The 26,977-nt window shown below is 57.8% G+C and overlaps 1 protein-coding gene across 2 annotated transcripts in view; it reads right to left on the minus strand.

Annotated features, from left to right (window-relative positions):
• The window catches only part of PIK3C2B (phosphatidylinositol-4-phosphate 3-kinase catalytic subunit type 2 beta), a 51,360-nt gene extending 24,657 nt beyond the window's left edge, over positions 1 to 26,703 (minus strand). Inside the window, exons 1-19 of one of the 2 annotated variants that reach the window (XM_068985887.1) lie at positions 25,771 to 26,703; positions 21,619 to 21,719; positions 20,869 to 21,023; positions 20,576 to 20,696; positions 17,126 to 17,237; positions 16,922 to 17,001; positions 16,478 to 16,541; positions 14,673 to 14,819; positions 11,246 to 11,279; positions 10,241 to 10,436; positions 9,097 to 9,219; positions 5,628 to 5,795; positions 5,123 to 5,234; positions 3,964 to 4,106; positions 2,716 to 2,773; positions 2,585 to 2,631; positions 1,404 to 1,497; positions 1,172 to 1,266; positions 329 to 509 (exon numbers count right to left, since the gene is read on the minus strand). In XM_068985887.1, the coding sequence (XP_068841988.1) occupies positions 329 to 509; positions 1,172 to 1,266; positions 1,404 to 1,497; positions 2,585 to 2,631; positions 2,716 to 2,773; positions 3,964 to 4,106; positions 5,123 to 5,234; positions 5,628 to 5,795; positions 9,097 to 9,219; positions 10,241 to 10,436; positions 11,246 to 11,279; positions 14,673 to 14,819; positions 16,478 to 16,541; positions 16,922 to 17,001; positions 17,126 to 17,237; positions 20,576 to 20,696; positions 20,869 to 21,023; positions 21,619 to 21,719; positions 25,771 to 26,703 (2,964 nt within the window). Of the gene's footprint in view, positions 1 to 328; positions 510 to 1,171; positions 1,267 to 1,403; positions 1,498 to 2,584; positions 2,774 to 3,963; positions 4,107 to 5,122; positions 5,235 to 5,627; positions 5,796 to 9,096; positions 9,220 to 10,240; positions 10,437 to 11,245; positions 11,280 to 14,672; positions 14,820 to 16,477; positions 16,542 to 16,921; positions 17,002 to 17,125; positions 17,238 to 20,575; positions 20,697 to 20,868; positions 21,024 to 21,618; positions 21,720 to 25,770 lie in introns of both variants that reach the window. The other variant, XM_068985886.1, reaches the window with a different exon arrangement.
• Between the last annotated feature and the right edge of the window lie 274 nt (positions 26,704 to 26,977).

Raw genomic sequence — 26,977 nt, forward strand, 5'->3', positions numbered from 1 at the left:
CTGAAATGGGGCTCACTGCACAGTGAACAAAGGATGACTGGGTTTTCGCCCCCACTTGGCCCCTCTGGCTGGGTGCTCTTACGCGGTGAACCACTGGTACAACTTGGCTCAGCCTTGAAGGCAAACAGTTAAATAAACATTTTAATACTTAGCAAGCCAAAGAAAACACACCCATGGTTTGTAGCCTGTAGATTAGAGAATCACCTCCTTTCAGCCCCTCACCAGTGATGGTCAAGTGCCATCCTGCTGGTCAGGAGGCCTGAGAAGTTACAACTGGCTGCAGAGGCCCAGAACCAGAATGGGGCAGAGGCAGCCTCGCCCTGCTCACCTGCCGTGCAGACGGGGCAGCCTCCCGGACCTGCTGGGCCAGTTTGGCCAGGGTATTAACAAGCCAGCACTGGCGGTTAAACTCCTCTCTCAGCCCCTTGCCACAGCAACACAACAAGGCGGCCAGCAGGTACTGGTAGCGGATGCTGAACTGAGAGTCTTTGAGGCCGTCCTTCAGCAACCTATCCGGCAAAGGGAAGCGAGGCAGTCAGAACACCCAAGGGACCACAAGCAAGGGGGCTGGGGAATGGGCAGACCCAGCTCAACTCCCTGGAAAACCCACCCCAAACTTGGGACAGAAAACAGACTCTGTATGTAAAACTGATACAGAGGTGTTCATCCACCTCTCAGCTTGCCCATGCTGTTTTTAAGTAGAGTTCAAAGGCCTCATGCATCTGGTTTCTCCTTTATATTTCTGCCACATGAGGGTGGAGGGGAGGGCCAGGGACGATTCCCCACTCTGCTTACCATAGGGGTGGGCTGAGACCCCTTGAGGAAAAGGTGCTGGCCCAAATACTGCAACCCAGACGGCTCAGCTCCCCACCTGGCAGTGCTAAATCGCTTCAGTGGTGTCTGACTCTTTGCAAACCCTCAGATTACAGCCTGCCAGGCTCCTACGTCTGTGGGATTCTCCAAGCAAGAATACTGGAGTGGGTTGCCATTTCCTTCTCCAGGGGATCTTCCCAACCCAGGGACAGAACCTGCGCCTCTTTTGTCTCCTGTGCTAGCAGGCGGGTTCTTTACCACTAGCACCACCCGGGAAGCCCCCATCCTGCAGGGTGAAAGTAAAGTGCTCCCAAGTGAGGGAGACAAGTCTACCTCTCCCCTTTCTGCACAGTTTTACCAGAAGAAGTAGTGAGTCACTCTCAAGTCAGAGACCGCTCGCTTCAGGAGGAAGCGCACCAAGGGGCTGTCCAGGTAGCATTCGTACTTTAAGGCCTGGGTGGGAGACAGGGGACAGGGGGCTTTGTTGACTGTCCGTACTCTATACCAACCAATATCCTTGTAGAATACAGTCTGTCTTGGGGTCCCGGGGGCGGGACCATCAGAACTGGAGGGAAGGCCAGCCCACTCACCTGCACGAGCTGGGGCAAGTAGTCCAGCAGCTCAGCATCAGAGAGGGAGCCGATCCACTGTACGGCCATGCGACGCACCTCCTGGTCTGGGAACCTGCAAGACAGGGCCCAGAATGCTGACAATCCAGTCCCAGGGTCTGAGGCACAGGAGTGAGCAAGCACCCTCACACCGGGGCCTCAGAGGCACGGGTGGAGAAAAGGTAATGACTTCCAGAATCTGCCAAAGCCACTAGGAGTCCTAAGCACCTTTTCTGGATTGCAATCCTTGAGAATGTCCCAGCCCACAGTTAGAGTCAGCCTCAGGCCATGGAAGTCACTCTCATTCCCTGTATGAGCTAAAGAAAATGAGACAAAGTCCTCAAACCCACTCCCAAAGATCTCTTCTTTAATTCCCACTCTGCTAGAAATTCCCATCATCAAAGAGATCTCAAGAGAGTCAAAGTGCTATCATTTCTTGGTACCACCCTTTAATGCGAAACTTGTCTGGTGAGTAACAGAGATCACTATATATAAGCCAGTATATCTAGCCAGAATTAGTTTAGCAGAGATTAGCAAATCCATTGCCTCAAACAGTCCTGAAGGCAAAATGCATGGATTAGATACATTTTAATTACTAAGAGTAGTAGAAAATAAGCCAAGAACAGTGGGTACCATCTAGGGGTTTGAGACTGGAAGCCTGTGTCCCTAGCGGAAAGAAGAAAGCGATGGCTTCAAAAGTAGAACTTTTGAAAAAGTAATAAGATTTGGGTTAAACAGGTGTGTGCATACATCAAATCTCAGCACATGTACACATAAGGCTCAGGCATTTATTTATATGTATATTTTATCTCAAAGGAAAAACTGTAAATAAACATTGAGCTCTAGTTAATGATATGCTTGCTAAAGAATTTAGGAAGGAGTTACGATGTCTCAATTTACTTCAAAATGCATATAAAAATATGATATATTGATGGAAATACATATACAATAAATCAAATGTAATAAATGCTAAAGGTTAGAATCTAGGTGGCGGGAATATGGATGTTCACTATTTTCAGCTTTGTTGTATGTTTGGAAAATGTTCATAGTATAACATGAAGGGTAGGGGTGGAGAAACAGAAGTGGGAAAGCCCTGAATTTCCACGCCCACGTGACTGCTGGGGCAGGACTTTTGCTCGGGAAAGGTGGGTGTCGCGACTCACGTGGCGTGCAGGAGCCCCAGGGCGTCCTGGTGGTTCATGGGGGTCCACTGCGCCAGCAGAGCATAGGTGTCGGGGAGGCAGGCCCACTCCCAGCTGGGCGCGCTGGCAAGCACCAGCGGCAGCGCGCTCACCTCCGCGTGGCAGTAATACCGCTTCTCCCACAGGCGCTTTTTGTCCGCATCCGTGAGCCTGGGGGCGGGGGCGGGGGGCGGTGAGAGGGCGCGGGGCCAGCTGTCTGCAGGGCGCCCGGCCTCCAAGAGAAGGCTGCGCCTCCGAGAATGCAGCGCGCGACAACTAAGAAAGTCCCGAACTTCCCGCCTAGTACCCGAGGGGCGCTGTGAACGCCTCCGTCCAGGCTACACCCAAGAGCCCTTAAGTCAGAATGGGGAAGTCAGATGCTATCCCTAAGGGATCGCAACGTGTGAAGTGAACTTTGGGAGCCAGAGTCCAAATCTCAGGGACATCCGGGCCAAGCACAGGATAGGCTGCCCCTCCTGAGGATGCAGAGGGCATCACCGAGGGCATCTCCCAAGTAGAGCCACCAGAGGGCAGCGGTCCCCACGCCAGGGTTTGGGCAGCTGAGAGGCCTCTGGGGACCTTGGGGGCCAGCTGGAGCGCCTGCAGCTAACGGGCCTGGCCTGAGATGACGTGTCCAATGGGGGAGGGAGCTGAGGGGCGGAGGAGTAAGAGGTCAGCGGGGCGGGGGGTGCGGGGGGCGCCCTGATGGGACAGGAGCGAGCAAGAGAAGCCCCAGCTCTCTCATTTCCTCAGCTGCCACAGGCAGGGCCATGCCAGAGCCAGACAGGTACAGGAGAGGACAGGCCAGGGAGTGCCCAGACCCCACGGCTCCTCAGGCTCCTCCAAACCAGCCGAGAGAAGTGGCCCCCAGGGGGAGATCAGCTTGGGCTCACAGACCCCCGAGAGCTGCCAGCTTGCCTGGACAGCAGATCCTCTTTGGAAAGTGGCAGGGCCAGAGAAACACCGAGGCTGTGGGTGTGGCAGGGGCAGCAAGTGGGGGCACGGTGGGAAGCCCAGCGGCCCCGGTGGACAGCAAACAGCGGACGGCTCATCTGCGGTGGGCAGAGCTCTGGGGCTCCTGGCCAGCTGATCCTGGGTCAAGTGCCCACTGTGGGGAGGGGCATTCCCCGATCTAACATCCTCACTCTGAGCTCTCCACTCTCCTAACGCCAGCTTTTGAAAAAGCTCTAGGGGCTGCGGAGCCCTCTTTCCATGACTTCCCGCCCAGGTGGCAGTCAATGCCCACCCCAGCCCACCTCGCCCCCCAGAGCGGGAGGACAGGGACCTGCTGGGAGGCCAGCTGGAACCCGAGAAATTCACTGGAGGCCTGAGTCACACGCGGGGCATGCCCTGCACCTCACCAGTGCAGGGACTCCTTCTGCATGATGTTTTTAAGCACATGTTGGTCTTCCTCCCGGAGGCTGCCAAACTCATAGCGGGGGCTGAACTTGTCTCCAGCAGGGCTGGTGAACTTGATGTCAAAGGCCGAGGTGGGAAAGTCAATCTGCGGGATGGCATTGGGAAAGTGAGGAGAGAGAACCACAACTGGGTGGGGCTGCCGCCGACCCGGGGCTCCAATTCGCTCTTACCTGCCAGCATTCCTGCCTCCCTCCCTCCCTTCCCGCAGATTCTTTGTCTGCAAAATAACCTTGTTGGACCTGGTGATCACTACAGTCCCTTCCAGCTATAACCTCCAGCAAAAAAATGAGAAGGAAATGAAGAGACAGAAAGAAAAATGGTCAAATGAGGAAGAGACTGGTCCCAGGCCAGAGCTCTGAACAGATGTGTGATTAGGCCGAGGCTGGCGGGCACCACCTGATGGAAGCCGGGACCACACGCGAGGCGAGGGCCCTGCCAACTCTGAGGCCGCAATGCTGCGTCCCCTTCCTCTGTGCTGCCACGCTCACCCTCCTGTAACGGACGTCAGAGCTCAGGGAGACCGTCCTCAAAGGGAGTTCCACATCCCTCCATTCAAGAAATGCTTATTGAAACCTAATATACGCCAAGCATTAGGCCCTGGGTACAGAGTAGTAAATACGACAGATAAAAATGCCTGCCTCTTGGAGGTTTCATTCTGCATCCACTTTGATATTCCGTATTTCAAACCAAAGCATCTCGTGACCACCATGGAGCCGGAGAGTGTTAACTAGACCTTGGACCTGACCGACTCCTCCCTTGTCCAGAGAATGGGTTCCCCCACGGGCACCAAGAGGGGATGGCTCAGCCTACTAATATTAGAGTTCATCACAAGGGGCTCTGAGGAGCTGAGCCCTGCTTGGCAGGGGCCTCAAATCCCGCCTCGGGCTCCTTGAAATCAGGTGACCTCCAGGAGACAGGACTCGGACTCCACAGAGACGGCCCTCCCACTCTGCTCCAGCCTCACGCGCCTGGCGGCCTCCGCCAAACCACCCCCCGCCCCAGCTCCGCATGCTCTGCTACCGCCCAGCCCAGACCCCCAGGGGAGCCTTGGAGCCGCCTCTGGAGGGGTCTGAGGGTGGGAGGGACGGGCTGGGCTCTCACCTGCAGGATCACACTATCTGGCTGATGGAAATTAGGTGCACTCCAGCGGGCACTGGGACTTTCCTGTGTTGCTGGCCATAAGCCCAGAAGCTTCCGGCCACAGGTCAGGACTCTAAGGGAGATGGAAGAGGGGATGAGCCAACAAACCCAATGGCTAAGGACATGGTTTTCTCTTGCTTCCCCATCCAAAAATCTGCCTTTTCTGCTTGAATTCTCTGCCCAACTCTTCTCTCTCATTCTCCCCCCAGACCACCAACTTTTCCTTCTTTCAAGCCTTAAAAAAAATCCCACTCTCTCCAGGAAGCCTTTCTAAGCTCACTACACCTGGGGTGGACGCCTTCATGAGCTAGAGAGGGGGACTGGTCCTTCCAATGATAAGACCAGATGGCATTACCTGAGCACGCATTTCCCTGCCCCTTCCCACCAGTCCTGGGCCGTGATTCCTGCCCAGTAGCTTCCTTGGTCACACCTCTGCCTAGGCCCTCCTCCAGCCAAGGCCACGTACTGCCTGAAGTTGAAGAGCGGAGCAGTGACCCAGCCCAGAGCTTCAGGCACCCGCCGCTGCTTGTTGGCCTCCGAGGAGCTCCCAGGCGGGGGCACGGGCAGAGCGTAGAGGGTGGCGCACAGCAGGGTCTCCCGAGGCAGCCGGTTCAGCTGCACAGGGAAGCAGATTCTAGGGAGCACAGGAAACCAGATCAGCCAGTGCTGCCCCTGTGGCCTCCAGGGCCAGGCGGCCAGGACGGCAGGCTGAGGCTGAGGCTGAGGGCTCCGCCTCCCACGTGCTCCCGGCGGAAGCCTTCCTGCAGAACCAGGACAGACCCTAGACTGCAGGCCAAACTTCCCTCGAGGCCCTCGGGACCACAGTCCAGAGTCTCTGCAGCCTCTGGGGAGAGTCAGGCAAACATCTTCTGACTCTGAGGCTCCTCAGTGTAACCAGACAGAACTCACTTAGCCAGAGCCACCTAGAGTTCAGGTGATGACATGACCCGAACTGTCTGCCGCACTCCTTCCTGAGTTTCAGGATTTCTGCAGAGGGTCCCCAAGAGCCCATTTGCTGACAATCCTTTTCCACTGAACAATCCCCGCCACCAGGAAGCAGCAGCAGGATCTCTTCCTCCTGCTGACCACCCCCATCGCCACACAGCCCTCCCCAGCCCCCTCTTCTAACCCACCAGGCACAAATAGTTTGTTCTCACCCCCAACATTTTGAAAACCAAAGGGATAAAAAGAAGGGGCTCCTCCCCGCCCCCGGGTAGTGAGAAAGCAAACGGCAGGGTCCAAAGGAGTCAGGCACAGAAGCCCCGGAGGACCCAGATGGTCTCCGGTCATCTGAGTCACACCACACCCAGCCTCGCCCTCCAAGTTCAGGAGCAGGCCCGGGGGTGGGGTGAGGGGGAAGGGGAGGGGAGCTGTGGGAAGAGGGAGGCCCCGCGTTACCTTTCGGGGAAGCTGTCCCGGGGCCAAAGTCCATGCTGTCACACCCTTCTGGCCAGCCCCGGGCCCAGCAGCTTCTACGCCCGAGGACACAGAGGCAGGGCAGCCACCCCAGTGGTGAGCAGCTTCATGACCAGCAGCTCCCCCCACCGTGCCCCTCAGTCCTGGGGGAACCTCCACCTAAGCGGAGCACTCCCGCCTCCCTGCCAGAGACCGGCAGGGCCCTGCCCCGTCCCTACCCCGGGGGCCCACAGCTATAATTAGGACCCCTCCAGGAGCCAGCACGCATGCCAGGCCCGGCTAGGGGCAGAGCCAGGCTGCTGTGCCTATTTTGAGAGTTAGCTGATCCCCACACTAAGGTGGGGGAGAGGACCGGCTGGCCTCACAGCAGAGAGGGGACGAGCTAGTTCCGATCCTTTCTTTTCACCCGAGAAGAGGCTTCCAGCTGGGCACCCAGAGGAAAAGTGGAGTGTGGAAACTTTCTGAACCGAAACCAGCAAGTCTGGCCCCAGCCAAGGCCCGCTTCTCCTCGCCCCTTGGGTATATCCGGTATTCTGAAATCTCCCCATGGACCTGGGGTCAGTCAGGACATCCCGTAGGTGAGCTGCAGCCCTGGGCCTCCTCCCTTCTGCACCCCATCCCTCAACAGCATGGCACAGGGGCCAGCTCCTGCCGGCAGGGGTCCTGGGATGTGCCCTTCCAGTCCTGGTTCTGCCTCTCCCAACCTGGGCCAGCTATTCACACCTCTGTGCCTCAGCTTCCTTATCAGAGCTTCACGTGTGTGACACGTGTGTATACTGTGTGCTGTTCTCTGTGTGACACTGTGGTTACTGCACTGGAACTGAGTTACACATTTAGTCCTTTCACGCACAAACATCTTCAAGTGTCAGTCACTGCGCCAGTCACTTGGAACAGAGAAACCGGAACTGAAAGGGCTCCTCCAGCTCAAAACATGACATAGAGAAGAAAGCATTTATCACGCACTAGGTATCGTGCCCAGCACTTTACTTGCAATGTCTCGACTGCTCTCAAACAACCCTATAGGGTAGGCTGTATCACCGTCCATTTTGGACTCAATGACCTGCCCAAGGTGGCACCTGCAGGGAGGAGAGGATGGTGGCACTCCAAGCCAGTGCTCTGAACCCCACACTGTAGCAGGCCCTCCCACGCACCTTGGTCTCAATCAGGAAGGTGCCCAAGGGCGACCTGGAGGGGCAGTGCTGAGATGACCCCTTCCACGAGGCTCTAGGCAGGAGACCAGCCCCGTGGGGTCTGAGGCAGAGACTCAGGGAGCCCAGGGCAGAACATGCTGGGCTGCTTCCATGCCTCTGACGCTCCGCGGGCAACGGCTCACTGTGGGGTCTGCCTGGGCCAGAGCACTGTAACGCTCCCTCCCTTAGCAGCAGTGGTAAGTGAGTCAGAGAGTCCCGAGGGGATGATGGAATTCAAGAGCCTTTTAATGCAGCCATCCTCCGCCTCTAAAGAGACTCTTCAGCCCTAGCGGCTGCTTAATCAGAGAACCGTATTTCTGCCTTTATTGCTCTAAGAACCGTAAAAGTGGACGGCAGGAGACAGGGGCTGCCCTCCATCCTGCTCGTCCCCCTTCAGCCACCCGTAAAATGGCCCACCTCTCCCAGACCTCCCGGCTCGCCATGCATCTATTTCAGCACCCCGTGGCCTCACCAAGGACCCTCCTCCATCTCCTAAATCTTCTGGTTTGTACATAAGGACTCAGAGATAAGTCAATCTGGGAAAGTGAAGCTGGGGGAGCAACCAAACTCCCTGAGTGGATGGAGCACAGCACGGAAAATGCACAAGGCACACGAGGTTCTGCAATGTCGCCAGGAAGGCACCCGCACCTCCGTTTCCTTCCTGTTCTGCTTGGCTGATGCCTACCTTCCTGACAGCAAATTACTGTTAATAGCACGGTGTTACTATCCTGTGCTTGTGGTTTCATGTTTGTATCTGTAACCTATCTCACTTCAGGGCCACAACTGCCTCTGGGTTAAACAAATGTCCCCATTTCACAGGTGCAGAAACTGAGGTCTCAGAGAATCTAGGACTATGGGCAGCGCTAGAAACAGAGCTTCACTCCTATGGCTCCAAGCCCATTCTTCTTCCCCACAGGCAGCCTTTCCTCCCTGATACGTAAGGGAGAAAGCACACAGTCCTGTCTCCCTCTTCTACAGGCAATTTAGGAGCAAGGGAGAAGATGAGACTCAATCAGACTAGTTAAACCTCTTAAGGGAGACAAGATTAAAATGATGAATTATTATTAAGACTAATGTCTATATGGTCCTTCATGGTTTACAACACGCTTTTATGGTCACTTCTCATTGGAGACTCATAACTACTTTAAAGTTAGAAATTACACCGGTCCTCATTTAAGAGTTCTGGAAGTGGAGACTCAAGAGTCTGAATGGCTCTCCTGGCTAGTCAATGAGAGAGCCCAGTTTAACCTGGGTCTTCAGAGGCTGAGAGAGGGTCTGCAGTGGGCCCTGGAGCCTCAGGGAGGAGGTCGGCGTGGGAGGAGTGCTTACTGTTGGTCCCAGATGACGAGGTGGAAGAGGTACTTGGAGAAGTGGACCCGTCGGGTCTGCAGGGGGCTGCACAATTCCTTGCCGCCGTGGCTGAGGGAGCAGGAGAGGTAGAACTCTTCATAGCTACAAGGGAAAGGAGGCAAGTCAGGGCCCTCGGCTCCCAGACGGCATCTTGGCACCGAACCACACCAAGGTCCATTTCCCCTGGTTACACTCTTCTCGGTCTGTGGGACCGGAACACGCGGTCAAGGGGCTGGACAGCCAGGTAGGATCTGGGGACGCAGGCTCCGGGAAAAGCAGCTCAGCCTGGGTGCCCCTGCCCGCTCTGAGGCTGCATGCAGAGCCCTGGCCTCTGCCCCTTACTGGACTCAGCCCACAGCCCTTGCCCAGGGCCAGGGCCAGCGCCAGCCCCAGGCCCGTGTGTACATCTGTGCCGGTGCATGTAGGGAGTGGGGGGCGTGGGAGGAGAGCGCGACAGATGCAGACATGAATGCCGACACAGGGGGGGTCCCTGCGCCGACAGGTGCCTGACAGAGGAGGGCAGCGAAGGCCCAGGCTCCCAGAGTCACCCTTTGTTCTCTGCCAGTCGCCCAGAGGAATACATTAAGCAGGGAACAAAAAGAGCGGGGAAGGGGGCGAGGGTCCGGGAGGAGGGCGGAGTGGGGGGCGCCACAGGCCTGATCCCCTTGGGCCAAGGGGGCCGGCACGGTAGGGCCTGAGGATCACGCTAACGTCCCCCACCCGGCCCCCGCGGGCCTGGGGGACTCCAGACAAAGGGTCTGCCGCGCCCCCGCCCCGCCCACTGTGCTCAGGGGAGTGCGGTCACGGTGGGAGGGTGCACTCAGCCTGGGAAGCCGGGAAGCGGCCATCTGTCGCTGCCAGCGTGTCCCCCTCGCCGGCCTTGGGTGGGAGGGGCAGGGATGCCTCTGCAGCCAGCACCGGGCGGAGCGGGAATGCCAGCCCTGGCTGCCGCTGCCCCTTCCCCCGCTGCATGTCCCCCTTCTGTGTCCCTCTCAGTGGGCGCATGGGGCACCACCGTGCCACAGACCCTGAATTTAGGGCCGTGGAGTCCCATGCAGACACAAAGGCATCCGAGGTGACACGCGGCTCGCTCCCTGGTCCCGGGCCAGGAGCCCGCATTCACCTGGTAGCCCAGGTGATCGGGATGCGGTGGGTGGCATAGACCGTGAAGGCCAGCGGCCCGGAGAGATGGCAGGCCTCCTGAACCAGGGCGTGCTTGCGGCTCCCAGGCACCGCAGTCTGGAAGTCTGCGTTGAACGTGTTGCAGTACAGCTCCACCAGGTCCAAGATGGCAGCCGTCAAGGCTTCCACAACCTTCTCTGTTTAAGGAAGGGCACAGGAGAAAGAGCACTGAGGGGCAGTGAGCCCCACTGCGTGGGCAAGGCACTGCCCAGGACCGCGGTCCTGAGCCGCCAGCCACACGTCTGCGCTGAAATGGGGAAAGCAGGAGCACAGCACACGCTGCTCATAAAGGGAACGATGCTCAGTTCTAAACACCGTCCTTATTTATATGCGCTGCTACTTATTTTGTGTTAAATGTCCTTTCTTTTAGGAAATAGTCGGAATAAGAGTTATCAGTTACTAGGAAGTCACTGCTTAGCAAAATAAGACCAGCAATTGTATGTTGGTCACCACAATAATACTTTTTGGTCCACAAAATCTGAAAGATTGGGAATCACTGACCAAGAATCCTGGAGATACGAGCAACATATTTCTAGGATATGGGCAACATTCTGCTTGAAAGACTTAAGAGGGGATCCTAGGGACAAATTCTTTATCACTGTCGCCCTAGGCCCCTGCTAAATTGGAAACATGGGGGTTATGAGCCTACAACCTACTCAAGTGAAAGTTTTCCCATTTGGAAGCCGGGGCACCATGCCCACCCCCACACTTACACCAACTCATCTCCATCTCCCAGGGACACCATAGGAATAACTAGGAAAAATAATGCAAAAACATTTTGTGGAAAGAAATGTGCTCTCCAGCTGTGTCCACACCTCATATAGGAAAACACACACACAGAGGCAGACTGGACCCATAAATCAAGGGAGCTGGGGAGGAAAAAGGAATCTGGGCAGAGCCTGCGGTTTTCACCCTCCCCGCCCGCATGAAGACAGCGGTCCCTTACCTCGGTTTTCCCTCACGGCCAAGATGGTGGGATCCTGTTGGGGAGAAAGGAGGAGAAGGGGAGCTTCAGGGCCACAGTCCTTTCCGTCACAGCTTTTCATAGCCACCCTCATCTGGACCAGGCTGGACCGAAATTCGAGGACCAGAGGTTCCCCAGGGAGGATAGAGTGACAGTCTGTACCAGATCCGTGTGACGGACAATGAGCCAGAGCAAGGATACAGTCCTCACGTCCACCCAAACTAGCCATGATACAGCCATTGTGTCCACCCAAACCAGCCAGGATACAGTCACCGCATCCACCCAAATGAGCCAGGATACAGTCCTCCCGTCCACCCAAACTAGCCATGATACAGCCATTGTGTCCACCCAAACAAGCCAGGATACAGTCACCACATCCACCCAAATGAGCCAGGATACAGTCCTCCCGTCCACCCAAACTAGCCATGATACAGCCATTGTGCCCACCCAAACAAGCCAGGATACAGTCACCGCATCCACCCAAATGAGCCAGGATACAGTCCTCCCGTCCACCCAAACGAGCCAGGATACAGTCATCCCATCCACCCAAACAAGCCAGGATACAGTCACCGCATCCACCCAAATGAGCCAGGATACAGTCCTCCCGTCCACCCAAACGAGCCAGGATACAGTCCTCCCGTCCACCCAAACGAGCCAGGATACAGTCATCACATCCACCCAAACAAGCCAGGGCACAGCCATCACATCCACCCAAACGAGCCAGGATACAGTCCTCCCGTCCACCCAAACAAGCCACAATACAGCCATCACGTTCACCCAAACGGGCCAGGGTACCGTCCTCCTGTCCACCCAAATGAGCCAGGGTACCATCATCACATCCACCCAAATAAGCCAGGGCACAGCCATCACGTCCACCCAAATGAGCCAGGGCACAGCTGTCATGTCCACCCAAATGAGCCAGGATACAGTCCTCCCGTCCACCCAAACGAGCCAGGATACAGTCCTCCCGTCCACCCAAACGAGCCAGGGCACAGCCATCATGTCCACCCAAACGAGCCAGGATACAGTCCTACCGTCCACCCAAACGAGACAGGGCACAGCCATCATGTCCACCCAAACGAGCCAGGATAGTCCTCCTGTCCACCGAAATGAGCCAGGATACAGTCTTCCCGTCGACCCAAACAAGCCAGGGCACAGCCATCACATCCACCCAAATGAGCCAGGGTACAGCTGTCACGTCCACCCAAACGAGCCAGGATAGTCCTCCCGTCCACCCAAACAAGCCAGGATACAGTCCTCCCGTCCACCCAAAGGAGCCAGGGCACAGCCATCACGTCCACCCAAACGAGCCAGGATACAGTCCTCCTGTCCACCCAAACGAGACAGGGCACAGCCATCATGTCCACCCAAACGAGCCAGGATAGTCCTCCTGTCCACCCAAACAAGCCAGGGCACAGCCATCATGTCCACCCAAACGAGCCAGGGTACAGCTGTCACGTCCACCCAAACGAGCCAGGATAGTCCTCCCGTCCACCCAAACGAGCCAGGATACAGTCCTCCTGTCCACCCAAACGAGACAGGATAGTCCTCCTGTCCACCCAGATGAGCCAGGATACAGTCTTCCCATCCACCCAAAGGAGCCAGGGCACAGCCATCACGTCCACCCAAACGAGCCAGGGTACAGCTGTCACGTCCACCCAAACGAGCCAGGATACAGTCCTCCTGTCCACCCAAACGAGACAGGATAGTCCTCCTGTCCACCCAAATGAGCCAGGATACAGTCTTCCCGTCCACCCAAAGGAGCCAGGGCACAGCCATCACGTCCACCCAAACGAGCCAGGGTACAGCTGTCACGTCCACCCAAACAAGCCAGGATAGTCCTCCCGTCCACCCAAACGAGCCAGGATACAGTCCTCCTGTCCACCCAAACGAGACAGGATAGTCCTCCTGTCCACCCAAACGAGCCAGGATACAGTCCTCCTGTCCACCCAAACGAGACAGGATAGTCCTCCTGTCCACCCAAACGAGCCAGGATACAGTCCTCCCGTCCACCCAAACGAGCCAGGGCACAGCCATCACGTCCACGCAAACGAGCCAGGATACAGTCCTCCTGTCCACCCAAACGAGACAGGATAGTCCTCCTGTCCACCCAAACAAGCCAGGATACAGTCCTCCCGTCCACCCAAACGAGCCAGGGCACAGCCATCACGTCCACCCAAACGAGCCAGGATACAATCCTCCTGTCTACCCAAACGAGACAGGGCACAGCCATCATGTCCACCCAAACGAGCCAGGACAGTCCTCCTGTCCACCCAAAGGAGCCAGGATACAGTCTTCCCGTCCACCCAAAGGAGCCAGGGCACATCCATCACATCCACCCAAACGAGCCAGGGTACAGCTGTCACGTCCACTCAAACGAGCCAGGGTACAGCTGTCACGTCCACCCAAATGAGCCAGGATACAGTCCTCCTGTCCACCCAAACGAGCCAGGTACAGCTGTGACGTCCACCCAAACGAGCCAGGATACAGTCCTCCCATCCACTCAAACGAGCCAGGATACAGTCCTCCCGTCCACCCAAATGAGCCAGGATACAGTCCTCTCGTCCACCCAAACGAGCCAGGTACAGCTGTGACGTCCACCCAAACGAGCCAGGTACAGTCCTCCCATCCACCCAAACGAGCCGGGATACAGTCCTCTCGTCCACCCAAACGAGCCAGGATATAGCCGTCGTGTCCACCCAAACGAGCCACAATACAGTCCTCCCATCCACCCAAACGAGCCAGGATACAGTCCTCCCGTCTACCCAAATGAGCCAGAATACAGCCATCACGTCCACCCAAACGAGCCAGGGTACAGTCCTCCCATCCACCCAAACGAGACGGGGTACAGTCCTCCCATCCACCCAAACGAGCCAGGGTACAGCTGTCGCGTCCACCCAAACGAGCCAGGATACAGTCCTCCCATCCACCCAAACGAGCTAGGATATAGCCATCGCGTCCACCCAAATGAGCCCGTGCAGCCCTCGGGCCACAGCGTTAGATTGCAGCACCTGCCGTGCATCTGGCCCTGTCTGCACAGCACGCAGCCCCCGCCGTGGCACCTCCCGTCCCAGGCTCGAGGAGATTCTGGTCTTGCACCCCAGTGGGTATGTGAACCGCCAGGCAGTGCCTCTGTGACTGTGAGCAGCATTTGCCTGCGTTCCTGGCCTCAGTCCTGGTGGCAGGCCCCAAAGCATTCAAAGTATATATATATATACTTTTCCCACGCTCAGACTCAGGGAAAGGGGACACACTTGGCCCCCATTTCCCAGGAACTTTGTGACCAAGTGTGCAGAAATGAAAGATGCAGTTGGAGGGAAGAGCCCTTCAGGAGGTGAACACCCCGCCACCTGGTTTCCCGGGCTACTCCCCTCCTCCTTCCCCATGCTAGCACTCTGCACCCCGTTACCTTCTGGATTTTAGGCTTCACTCGGGAAGGGCAGGGGGGCAGCTGGTTGAGAGCGCTGGTGATCTCAGGGGTTTCCACGGCAGCTAGGGCGTTGCAGATGGCCTTGACGGACTGGACCACCCTGTCGGCCTTCAGTGGGAAGTCCCCCTGTGGGAGGCAGCACAATGAGGCCGGCAGGCAAGTGCTGAAGGGGAACAGGTTGGGAGGGTAACCTGTGGGACCCATGCTTTATTTTCAGACACCCAGCATTAGCGAGTATCACACAGCTCCTGATGAATTAAAGGAGCCGTGCCCACGTTCCCCAATGCTTTCAGCCATCCTCACCGAACCTCGTCTTATCTCCAGCCTCCCTCTGTCCACTCGTCTGTTTATACTACACAGACACATGCGGGGTCTCACCAAGGTGACGTGCGGTTTTCATAAAATCAATGCACAGAGAATGAAGAGCAAGGGGCGCGTTTGCGCACGCAGCTTTATTGTCCCACTAGTGTCGAGCCTGTCCCGGAGGTCTCATCTCAGCCCCACAGCCATGCCATGCCCTGCACCATGGCTCCAGCGGCCTTCTATTCTGGAATCCCTTCACCTTCCCTGCCCTGACTACCTAAGTAAACGCAGATCACAGACTAGCTAAATTCTCACTTCCTTCCCAGAGCCTTGCCTAGCAGTCCCCCTCTACGTCACTCTCAAAGAGCCCTTGATTACCCAATACCAACCTGTTCTGTCTACTAATAGCTTTATGTTACTGTTTCATTCTTTTGGCAGGAACACAAGCTCCCGGAAGCCTGACACAATTCTTCTGCTTCTCCACCCACAGCGGCCACTAACGTAGGGCCAGACTAGTACAAAAGAGGCATTCAGAGAACTCATCTCTCATCACAGTAAAGGTCCAAGCAGAGGCTGCTAGAGCAGGGAGTCTGGCAGTCGGTGGAGGATACAAAGCTATATCCAGCTCCCCCAAAAGGATGGCCACCATTTAAACAGCATCAGTGAGACAGGGATTGTTTCTGAAGACCACTATGTGACTTTCTTCAACTTCACAGCATGTGGCTGCTGCTGCTGCTGCTAAGTCGCTTCAGTCGTGGCCGACTCTGTGCGACCCCACAGATGGCAGCCCACCAGGCTCTCTCGTCCCTGGGATTCTCCAGGCAAGAACACTGGAGTGGGTTGCCATTTCCCTCTCCAATGCGTGAAAGTGAAAAGTGAAAGTGAAGTCACTCAGTCGTGTCCGACTCTTAGCGACCCCACGGACTGCAGCCTACCAGGCTCCTCCACCCATGGGATTTTCCAGGCAAGAGTACTGGAGTGGGGTGCCGTTGCCTTCTCCGTCACAGCATGTGGGGCACATGTTTATTCTTATGGTTTTGAGGCTTAAAACTCCATGTGAATCCAAGTGGGGAGAGTCCTGGCCCCTCCCTACCTTTGGGATCTTCCACCTCCGGATGGTTTGCCACCTGTGACTCAGCACATAGGAGGTTCCTGGCCTTGTTCACAGGACATTCGAGTTCTGCAGCGAGGCAGCAACTCTATGTCTCTTAGCTTTGGAGATGCTGTGCTCCAGAGAGAAGATCCAGGAATGACTCCTGACCCGCTCCCACAGAGGAGCAGAACCCTTCTGAACACACCTGCCAGCCGCCCGACGGCCGGCAGTCTTGGTGTGCCCATGTGCTACAGGAATGAAAAGCGCTCTGCTAATAGATTTCAGGGTCCGCTCCAGATCCCCTTAGTGCTCACTGATCCCAGGAGGACTGGAGGAGAGGCAGGAAGAAGTTTGGGGCCGCTGGGCCAGCTCCAGAATTTGTACTCACATCAGCCAACAGGAAGGCATCCACCTCATTGTGGTAAGTGTCGAACAGAAGACTCAGGGCCTGCCTGGGGAGTTGGGACAGGGAAATGTCAGAGGAGAAGTCAGGACAGACCCAGTGTTCTGGAACACCCAGGTTCTCCCTCCTCCTCCTCGGCTCAGGAATCAGGCTCTGATGTAAGGGGTTTCTGCTCTTCCCGTCTGTCCCATGCAGACTGAAGGCCAGAAGTCCCTTCTGTGGGACCCCTCTTACTTGGAGAACGTAGTAAAGTACCAAGGGAAGGCACATCACACACCCTGGAGTGGGGATCTTCTCCTGTGAGACTCTGGACCCCATGCCCGACACCGGCAAGAAGCCCGGACCCCGGCAGAAAGGCAAGCAGGGGTGCCCCTAGGGTCCCCTCGGACGCTCTGCTTGGCCCACATCCAGGACGGCACCCGCTCTCACCTGCTGATGGTCTGCTTGACTGGCCTCTCCTGCAGGTGGACGAGGTAGTTCAAGGTGGAGGGGCTCTGGTCATCATTCACCTGTGTGAGGAGCACCCTGTTCAGAGAAGGGCGCTGCCTCTACTGCAGCCCCGCGCTCCTGCCCCAGGCCCACGCAGCGTGCTCCGTGTCCCCGTGCAGGCCCCCCTCCCCGGCACACACGAACCGTGCGGGCCAGGTCACCACGCACGGCCTTCTGCTCCATCAGCTGCAGCCGGATGTCGACGCCAAACTTCCGACAGTACTGGATATACTCGTGGCTGCCCAGGGCGTGCTTGCTGGAGGGACAGAGGACAAGGCCGTTAGCATCCTAGAGACTCAGTGGAACTTTCAAGGGAAGTGCACACCTCAGCCTAGGGGCCAGAGAAACAAGAGGAAGGGGAGGCGGGAGAGGGGCAGTATATCTGTGGCGTACCCTCTACCCTGGCTGCTGGGAAATGTCTCAGCAGAACTCAGGGAAAGAAGCAGAGGTGTATCTAAAGAAAAGCCCCCTAATACAGCTAACCCTCGGTCTGCACAAACACGAACTTTGCTAGGTATTTATTACCGTTATCACTGGTTCAACTCCAGGGGTGGGAACTTCTGGAGAGAGGAGGGAACAGAGATTTCTCAGGGGTAGTGTTTAAACTCCATCCTCCCTGGCGGCTCAGACAATAAAGCGTCTGCCTACAATGCAGGAGACCCGGGTTCAATCCCTGAGTCGGGAAGATCCCCTGGAGAAGGAAATGGCAACCCACTCCAGTACTCTTGCCTGGAGAATCCCTTGGACACAGGAACCTGGTAGGCTACAGTCCATGGGGTTGCAGAGTTGGGCACGACTGAGCGACTTCACTTTTCCTCTTGGCTTTGGTATATATGTGTGTTAGTTGCCCAGTCATGTCCAACTCTACGACCCCGTGGACTGTAGCCTGCCAGGCTCCTCTGTCCCTGGGATTCTCCAGGCGAGAATACTAGAGTGGGTTACCATGCCCTTCTCCAGGGGAATCTTCCCGACCCAGGAACTGAACCTGGGTCTTCTGTACTGCAGGCAGATTCAATACCAACTAAGCCACCAGGGAAGCCTAACTTTGGTTAGCATCTCTAGGATGCTAACGGCCTTGTCCCTCTGTCCCTCCAGCAAGCACGCCCTGGGCAGATCAGAAGCCAGCGTAAGCACAGGTGGTCTTAAGTCCCCCCACACTGTGGTCTTAAGTCACACACTCCTCACTATCACCATCTGGGGTGCCGAGGCCAACCAAGCAAACCCACCAAGATTCCAGGTGGAATTATCCCCAACCAAAGTCCTGCTTCTCACCTCCCTCTGTGGGTCATGTGACTGTGAATAACAATATAATCTCTACAGACGACCTGCATGCCATTACCCCTGCTCAGAGGACAACACACGAGCCGTCCGTGCCCCTACCCTGCCCAGGCTCCAGAGAAGGCACACTAGGGGGTCCCCCGGTGATCCAGCCCCAAGTCAAATCTTGGTCAGAAAGGAAGCCTGGGATAAGGGCAGACAGAGTCCCCCCCTGCAGGCCAGCTTGGCAGGCCTGGGCCAGGTCCCAGCAGCTGGGGAACAGAAGCCGGAAAGGGACTTCCTTCCTCAGCAGAGTCGGGAGTCTAGGCCAGAAACGGCGAAGAGAGCAATGCAGAGGGCTCTGTGCAGAAGCCGACAGAGGGGCCCAGGCCCACGGCCAGGCCAGGCCGCTAGGACGTAAGTGGGTTGTCCACATACAGAGGGGCCAAGCCTCTGAACTGGGCCCCCCTGCTGAGACTGGGTGGCAGCCGAAACCTGGGGGTGGGAGAGGCTGGGCCATGGGGCGGGGCTGGCAGGAGTGCCCGGGAGGAAGGAAGAGGCGGCGGAGGTGGGGGAGGCGGCAGGAAACCCAGCCCTCCCCTGGGACCATCTCAAGGTTTTTATCAGGGCAGCCTGCATCCTGGACTGCCACTCCCCCTCAGCGTCGGCCCCTCTGCTAGGCCAGGGGAGGAAACCCAGGGCCTCCTGGGAGGCAGCAGCTTTCTGGAGCCCCTGGAGGGGCCTTCCCACCTCCAATCAAGGGAGGTGCTCAGGGGCCTGGGCTTTTCTATTACACGAGAGGGAAGAGAAGAGCCCTGGTGGAGGAGGGGCTCCTGGACCAAGAGTGATGGACACAAGTCCCCGGGGAGCACGCCTGACTTTCTCTGTGGAAGGCCTTCCTCCGCGTGCCTTCAAGGTAGAGGGAGGCAGGCCTGACCCTAGGACCAACCATCCTGCTCCCCTCGCCTGTGACACTCCCCCTGCGTCTTGGCAAGAAGTCAACACCTGACCGCTTATCCACCACCTCTGAACTCAGGGGCTGAAGGACTAGGGGCCGTAAAGGGAATGGCAGTATCCAGCTGGCCTGGATCCTCTCTTTGGACTGGTCCTTCTCTGGGAATATTTAGGGATTGCTCATCAGGGTGTTCTCATCTATAACCCTTGCCACATTTTACAGAAGCTGAGGGCCAGAGTCTCACAACCAGTTAAGAGGCAGCCAGACCCCAACCCGCTGTGCTTAGGTGCCCACGGTGCCCACTGCTCCTTCCGACAGTGGCAGGGGCTCTCTGCCAGGAGCCCCCGAGTCTGGGGCCCCTCTTATTCTTCTGGGGGAAAGTAAGTATACATTGAACTTCCCTGGAGTTGTGCCACTTAGGGCCCTGCCCTCTTCTTTTCTCTCAGTTTTCCTGTTGAGGGCACAGAGACAGGAAGGGCCCACAATACCCCTGAGAAGCCAGCCAAGAATGGCGCTAGTCACAGATCAGGCGTCCTTGCCTCTCGACCTGCATGGAAGGGAAGGAGCAAGTGGCGGTGTTCCCCACGTGCCCCTCAGCCCCTCAGCCCTGAGAGGCAGCCTCTTCTCCCCATTCCCAGCATCGGCTGCACCAGGAGGCCAGGGACGAGGGCAGCAGGTGGCTGAAGCTTGAGGAGGAGGGCAGATCTCTCTGTTTCCTGATCCACTGACCTCTCGCTGATTCTGCAGCCCGCCACACAGCCGTGCCACCCGAGGGGTGCAGCCCCCTCTCCACCAGCCCAGCCCCCCAGAGCCCGGCACAGTGGAAAGATTACTGGTCCCCATCAGACTTTCCAGTGAGGCTGCTCGCTGCAGAGGACGCCGAACAGACGGGTGCTGGAGGCGCGCCTCTGGTGGGGAGGACAGCCAGCCCCACATGCCAGCGGGGCAAGGGCTCGCTGGCAGAGGAAGGGGGAGGAGAGCAATTGTGGTTCTTACCCCTGGTCCTGGGGGCACTCTGCCCAGTCCTCCTCCTGCCCCCAGCCGTAAAGACACTGCACGTAATCTCGGGCAGGAGAAGCATAGCCCCCCGCCCCCCCCACACATCTCTCCACGTGCAGAAGTCTGCAGGCAGATACGATCTTTGCCCAATCCCAGTTCCAAGCCCTTTCCACAGCAGATTTGTCTCAGGAAGCCAGCCAAGCCCTCTGGAAGACCGAGCTCCTGGGGAAAGCGCAACGTGGCTGAGAGTATGCCCGGAAAGCAGGAGTCCTGCTTGTGGCCAGGCCTCGAGCCCAGCGCGCCCCTGCGAAGCCCTCTCACAACCCTGCGCCCCAGAAGACACATGCCACCTCCTGCCCGCTTGTCCCCACCCGCTCACTCACTTCTGCAGGAACTCCTCCAGCCCACAGGGCTTCAGCACAAAGTCACCCACGTCGACATCCCTCAGTTCGTCACGGGTGTAGCACAGGGTCTGGTAGATGAGCAAGTCTACAGTGGAGGAGCCTGAAAGGGGTGAGGCGGGGGGGCAACGAGGGGTCACTGCGGCAGGCGGGGCTCACCCTGAGCCCCCTCGCCCTGCAGGCCCAGCACCAGCCAATGAAGCAGTCTGGGGTTTCAAAACAGTCACCCCTGCCCTACCTCTGAGGATGCCCATGCCGCCTCCCCCCCAACTTACAGTTGCAGGTAAAAGTGAGTGGCTCCCGCAGGCTGTCACACAGCACGGTCACCTTCAGGTTCACCTCGTCCCCAAGGTGCTCCGGGCTCGGGGTGACAGCACTCCAGACATACCCGGTGAGGGAGTAGTCCCGGACATCAGAGCCGGATCGGAGGCTGTGCAGAAAGAGAGGGGAAGACCTGTGCCTTCGGGAGACAGTGGCGGACAAGACGCCTGCTGGCCTCCGTCCTGAGGCCCAAGGGCCCCTCCATCCCCACCCCGCCTGCGGCCCTCCAGGTCTTCAGGCCAGGATGGGGACAGTGGGGAAGCATCTCTGCTAAACCATGTACTTGACACATTTGTTACAGTGGCAAAACATTTCTCAAGCTGAGTTGAACATTAGGGACAATTCTAAACAACACAGCTTTCCGTATTAAGTTCCGAGGAATATTTTTCCGGATCCATTTCCTTTCTCTTTTAGCTCCAGATAAGATTACACCCTTTATCTCCATCTGGGGTATATTTGCTCCTAAGGGCAACTGCTCCTGAAGTGATTGGAATACTTTGTTAGAGCCAAGTTTCATGAATTTTGTCCAAAATGTGAAAATTCTAAGACTCCAAAAAAGCCTACCAATACCAGCTGCAGGAAGAGCTCCATAGTTATCACTGAGATCTATTACACATGGCTCTTCTTCCTGCCTGGAAAGTTCTGAAAGGAGCGAGTCTCCTCCCCATCCCACAGCCCTCCCTAACCCCGTCATTAACTCTTACACATCCAGCATGTGGCAAAATGCAGCAACCTCCTCATCTCTCTCCTCTGAGACCTCAAACAGCTCGTGGCCATTGGCGACGGCGTGGGGCCGGGAGCCCACCTTTAAGAGAAGAGCAGCTGACTCAGAGCCTTTCCCTCATCATCCCCTTCCCACAGGCCACTCCTCGATCCAAACTCTTAACCTCTGGGTGTAAAGGCTTCCTGGTGAGAGGGGCATAGGAAAATGTGGGACTTTCAGGAATATATTTATCTACTGTCCTGGGAGACTAAGAGCCAAGTTGAAAAAGCACTTGAAGTCTTGCCTGAGTTTGGAAGCCTGGATGAGATGGATGTGAGTGTGGCCAAACCTCCTTCCAGAGAAGCCAGTGTCTAATAAGCTCAAGCCTGCAGGTCAGGCAGCGCCCGGCTTGCTGGACCCCGGGGCTGACTTTCTGGGGGGTGCTCTCAGAGGCATGGCGGGAAGCTGAGCGGACAGCTGTTTCCCCTATCCCAGAACGGAAGCCCATGGAAGCAGGTTGCCCAAACAGTCCCCAAGGAAGCGGGGCCCTGGGCAACACTTCAACATCCACAGCAAGCCCCAGGGGCCCAACACAGAGAGAGACTAAGAGACCACAAACGGAGGCGGTGACTCAGACACACGTGCCTTCCTGGTCAATGCTGTCTGAGGAATACAGTGTCAAAGCAGCTTTCTGTGCAGGAAAGGACCTGCTAGAAGGGTTAGGTCCTCCTGGGTCTTTACTCTGCTGGTCCCCCACAGCTGGAATGTCGGGGAGCCTGCCTGAGCTCCGCTTCCGGTCCAAGAACACGTGTGTGCCACCTGGGGTTCTCAGATAGGACCTCCACCACAGGGCTGTCCAGTCATCCACGGAGAGTTTTAAAGCAGCCCTCCAACAAAGCCTGCAGCACAGCCCCGGGGGGGACAAAGTGGAGGAGGGGCTGGTGCAGGTCTGGCCTGACAGACCTGCCCAGATCCCCGGGGGAGGCCACCCACAAGGAACGAAGTGATGGCTCAGATGGAGCGCCAGCCGGCATCGGGTAAAAGCGCCATTTCCGAGAAGCCGCGCACCAGTCTGCGCGCACCAGCCCTACCTCTCATCCTGCCTGCCCCGCCCCAGGGCAGATGGCAGCAAGTGAGCTCCTCCTTTGAATATCCAGTTCGCTTCCTCTGAGTGACCCTCCTTCACTGGCCTCGCCCCCTGGGCGGGGGTGGAGGGTGTGCAGAGAGGGGAGGGCAGCGTGGGGGCAGCTGTCACGGGAGGCCCTGGCCTTGCCCCCCTGGGCGGGCGTGGAGGGTGTGCAGAGAGGGGAGGGCATCGTGGGGGCAGTTGGCATGGGAGGCCCTGGCCTTGCCCCCCTGGGCGGGGGTGGAGGGTGTGCAGAGAGAGGAGGGCATCGTGGGGGCAGTTGGCATGGGAGGCCCTGGCCTTGCCCCCCTGGGCGGGCGTGGAGGGTGTGCAGAGAGGGGAGGGCAGCGTGGGGGCAGTTGGCATGGGAGGCCCTGGCCTTGCCCCCCTGGGCGGGGGTGGAGGGTGTGCAGAGAGGGGAGGGCAGCGTGGGGGCAGTTGGCATGGGAGGCCCTGGCCTTGCCCCCCTGGGCGGGGGTGGAGGGTGTGCAGAGAGGGGAGGGCAGCGTGGGGGCAGTTGGCACGGGAGGCCCTGGCCTTGCCCCCCTGGGCGGGGGTGGAGGGTGTGCAGAGAGGGGAGGGCATCGTGGGGGCAGTTGTCACGGGAGGCCCTGGCCTTGCCCCCCTGGGTGGGTGTGGAGGGTGTGCAGAGAGAGGAGGGCATCGTGGGGGCAGTTGGCATGGGAGGCCCTGGCCTTGCCCCCCTGGGCGGGGGTGGAGGGTGTGCAGAGAGGGGAGGGCAGCGTGGGGGCAGTTGGCATGGGAGGCCCTGGCCTTGCCCCCCTGGGTGGGTGTGGAGGGTGTGCAGAGAGGGGAGGGCAGCGTGGGGGCAGTTGGCACGGGAGGCCCTGGCCTTGCCCCCCTGGGTGGGCGTGGAGGGTGTGCAGAGAGGGGAGGGCAGCGTGGGGGCAGTTGGCACGGGAGGCCCTGGCCTTGCCCCCCTGGGTGGGTGTGGAGGGTGTGCAGAGAGAGGAGGGCAGCGTGGGGGCAGTTGGCACGGGAGGCCCTGGCCTTGCCCCCCTGGGCGGGCATGGAGGGTGTGCAGAGAGGGGAGGGCAGCGTGGGGGCAGTTGGCATGGGAGGCCCTGGCCTTGCCCCCCTGGGTGGGTGTGGAGGGTGTGCAGAGAGGGGAGGGCAGCGTGGGGGCAGTTGGCATGGGAGGTCCTGGCCCTGCCAAGTTCGTGCTGTATCCCAGTCAAAACAATAGTGCCACTGTCAGCAGCTCACCCACAGAATCGAGAGCGACAGAGACAGAGAGACAGACAGGGAGGGGAGGGGGGGCAGGGGCAGAAAACAGAGTGGCCAGCGAGGGCCACGCAGGCCCTTTCAGTGCCGCTCACGGGCTCCGTAAGAAAACAAAACAAAGCCACTTACGTTTGCCTGGCCGGCAGGCCCTGCGGGCATCGCCTGATGCTGGCCAGGGGCACCTGCAAGGTAGAGGCTGGCAGCAGGGGCACCGCGCCGGCACGTGGAGCCAGCCGTTTCCTTAGCTGGCCCTGCAGCCCCGGGATGAGGAGGGTCGCTCCCGCTGGAGGCCCGGCGAAGGCGAGGAGGTGGTGTGGGCCGGGAGCCGGAAGGGGCCCCGCTCCTGGGGTGAGCCCCCGCACCAGGCTCGGGTGAGGAGGACCAAGGCCGCATGTCCCCCTAAGAACGGGCAAGAGCTCTGCTTTGCCCTAGCTTCCTCAGGGAGACTCTGGATCAAGTTTCCCCCAAGAATTCTGATAACACACAGGGGATGTGGGAAGGGTAAGAGCTGGGGAGGGGAAAGGGAGCCACAGGGGTGCCCACCTACCAGGGTGGCCTGACGCGGTGCGAGCAGGCCCAGCTGTGCGAGAACAGACTCTCCCTGTCCCTATAAATAGCAGGAACAGCCCCACCTCTCGGAGCAGGGCCTTTAAAGAGCCTGGTGCCCTACAGCTTATCCCAGGAGCTGCCTCTGCTCTGGGGACTCTCTTAACCAGCACAGGAAGGAAGGACCACGTGGCTTTTCCAGAGTCGTGGAGGATCCCAATTACTGGGACGTAACGTGGGAAAGCCCCAGTGTCCGTTAGACAATGGGTAAGGAGAAAACAAAGATGGAATGAAGTGGAACGCCATTAGCACAGAAGGCATCTGCCAAGGGGTGCCTCTTGGCTCCTCTGGGGCCAGGGTTTCCAGAGCCCAAGGGTGAAACACGAAGCAGGCTTCAGGTCCTGCCCTGAAGGGGATGCTGCTGACACTTTTTAAACCAAAAAAAAAAAAAAAACCTACCCTGTGCTTCTGTGTAAATACTTTGCTATTGTATACTATGTACTGATAAAAGTGAAGCTATTATTGTCATACTGCATACTTTTTTCTAAATATTTTCACTGCAAAATGAGATGGATGATGGTGATGATGGCACAACAACATGAACGAACTTAATGCCGCTGAATTGCATCTACGACTGGTTAGGAGAGTAGATTTATGGGATGTATGTTTTATTCCAGTGAGAGAGAGGCATGCGCGCGCACGCACAGAGGACAGGGAGGAGACAGCAGGGCAGAGAGACAGAGACCCGGAGAGAAGTGGGGGAGAGAGCACAGAGAGAAAGTGAGCGAGCACAGGGGAGCTTTGGGGTCAGAGGCAGCAGGGCTCTGCACCGCAGTTCATCATGCAAGACGCTGAGAGGTCTGGCCAGGACGGGCTCCGTGAGCGCCAAACATGGGTCAGGCTCGGGACTCAACCCCATCGTCACGCAGCACTTCTGGCCGAGCAGAAAGTCAGCAGAGGCCGTTTGGCCATGGAGTCAGTGCTGCATCTCCTCACCCCAGGTCTCCCCTAATATCACTAAGTGGGCATTCAGAAACGCCCGCACCCACAAGGGCCGCTTGGCCCTGAAAGGAGCTCCCTCTCCTGGCATCCTTCCTCCCTTCCTCAGCCTGGTCTGGGGCACAGGCCAGGGGCGAGGGTGGAGCAGAGCTGCATTCGGACACCAAAGAGGAAAGAGGGACTGTTCTGTTTCTGAGGGACAAGGGGAACAGGCACAGAAGAAACAGAGGTCCTCACCGGGGCTGCAGAAATGCGGCGGTTCTTGCCGGGTGTTGCGTTTTTCCGGTTGGCGCAGCGGGAGGCGTATGTGCGGGGGGGCACCTGGGGGGGCATGGTCTTGCTCCGGGCCACGGGCTTCCCAGGAGTGTCCTTGGCAAAGTCCAGGGGCCCCCGACCCTCCTTCCAGCCCCTGGTGGCATCCCGCAGCATCTCTGCGTCATAGGTCGACTTCAGGTTGAGCCGTGTGATGGCGTCATTGATGCCGTCGTAGTCCATGGACCCCAGTGGCCGCCCCGGACTCCCACCTCCCAGCTCCTCCTCCTCCTCTAGGATCCGGGGCCCCAGCAACTTGCCTGGAGGTTGTTCAACCAAAGAGAAAGTGTTGATGTCACTGGGCTGGGAAACCTTGGAAGAGGAGGGGGACCCCTTCCTGGGAGGCAGGGGAGGAGTGTCCCAGATAGAGACTCGGGGAGGCAGAGGAGGCGGGGACAGTTTCTTAGAAGAGTCTTCTCTGTGCCTTGGTCCTGAGGACAAGGAGAGCCCCCCATCTGAACCATCAAAAATGTAGAGATAGTCTTCGGCCAGGGAGCCTTTGGGCCAGGGATCTGGGCCAGGCTGGGAGCCCCGGGAGGTAGAGTGGTTGGGCAGCCCTTCCTGTGGGGAGACTGAGTTGTAATTGAGGGTAGGATCGGAGCCAGAAAGACCGCGTAGGAGCTTGAGATCCTTCCGCCTTCCGGCTGGCTTGCTATAGACATCCAGGACAGGCTCATCCCAGCTGATCAGAGAGGGGTCTGCGTTCTGCTTTGCCCTGCTTTCCTCCTTGTCGTGCCGAAGCCGGGACAGCGCATCGTACTCCATCTGCAAGGCTTCAGCCATGGCCAGCTCTTTGCGGCTGATGCCCACCGACTCCAGGGACTTCCAGTGCTCCCCACTGCCCTGAGTCGAAGACATGGTGAGGACAGGGGAGAGAGCAGACAAGGAAGTCGTCTACTTCATGGCAACGTCCGGTCTGCAGGGCTGTGGCATGGTGTCTGGGCACCTGCAAGGAAGGGGTAAAAATACCAGTCGTTAGGTCTCAAAAAGAGATGGGTCAGCAATCTGACTGGGCACTAGAATCTGGGCCACTGCCTGTTTCTTGAGTGCCTACAACAGATGGAAAGAAACAGAAAGAGGGAGAAAAAAAGAGAGCGACACCAGGAGAACTTTATGTATCTATTCATCCGTT

The sequence above is a fragment of the Capricornis sumatraensis genome, chromosome 14 (genome assembly GCF_032405125.1).
Source record: "Capricornis sumatraensis isolate serow.1 chromosome 14, serow.2, whole genome shotgun sequence".
Taxonomy (NCBI): domain Eukaryota; kingdom Metazoa; phylum Chordata; class Mammalia; order Artiodactyla; family Bovidae; genus Capricornis; species Capricornis sumatraensis.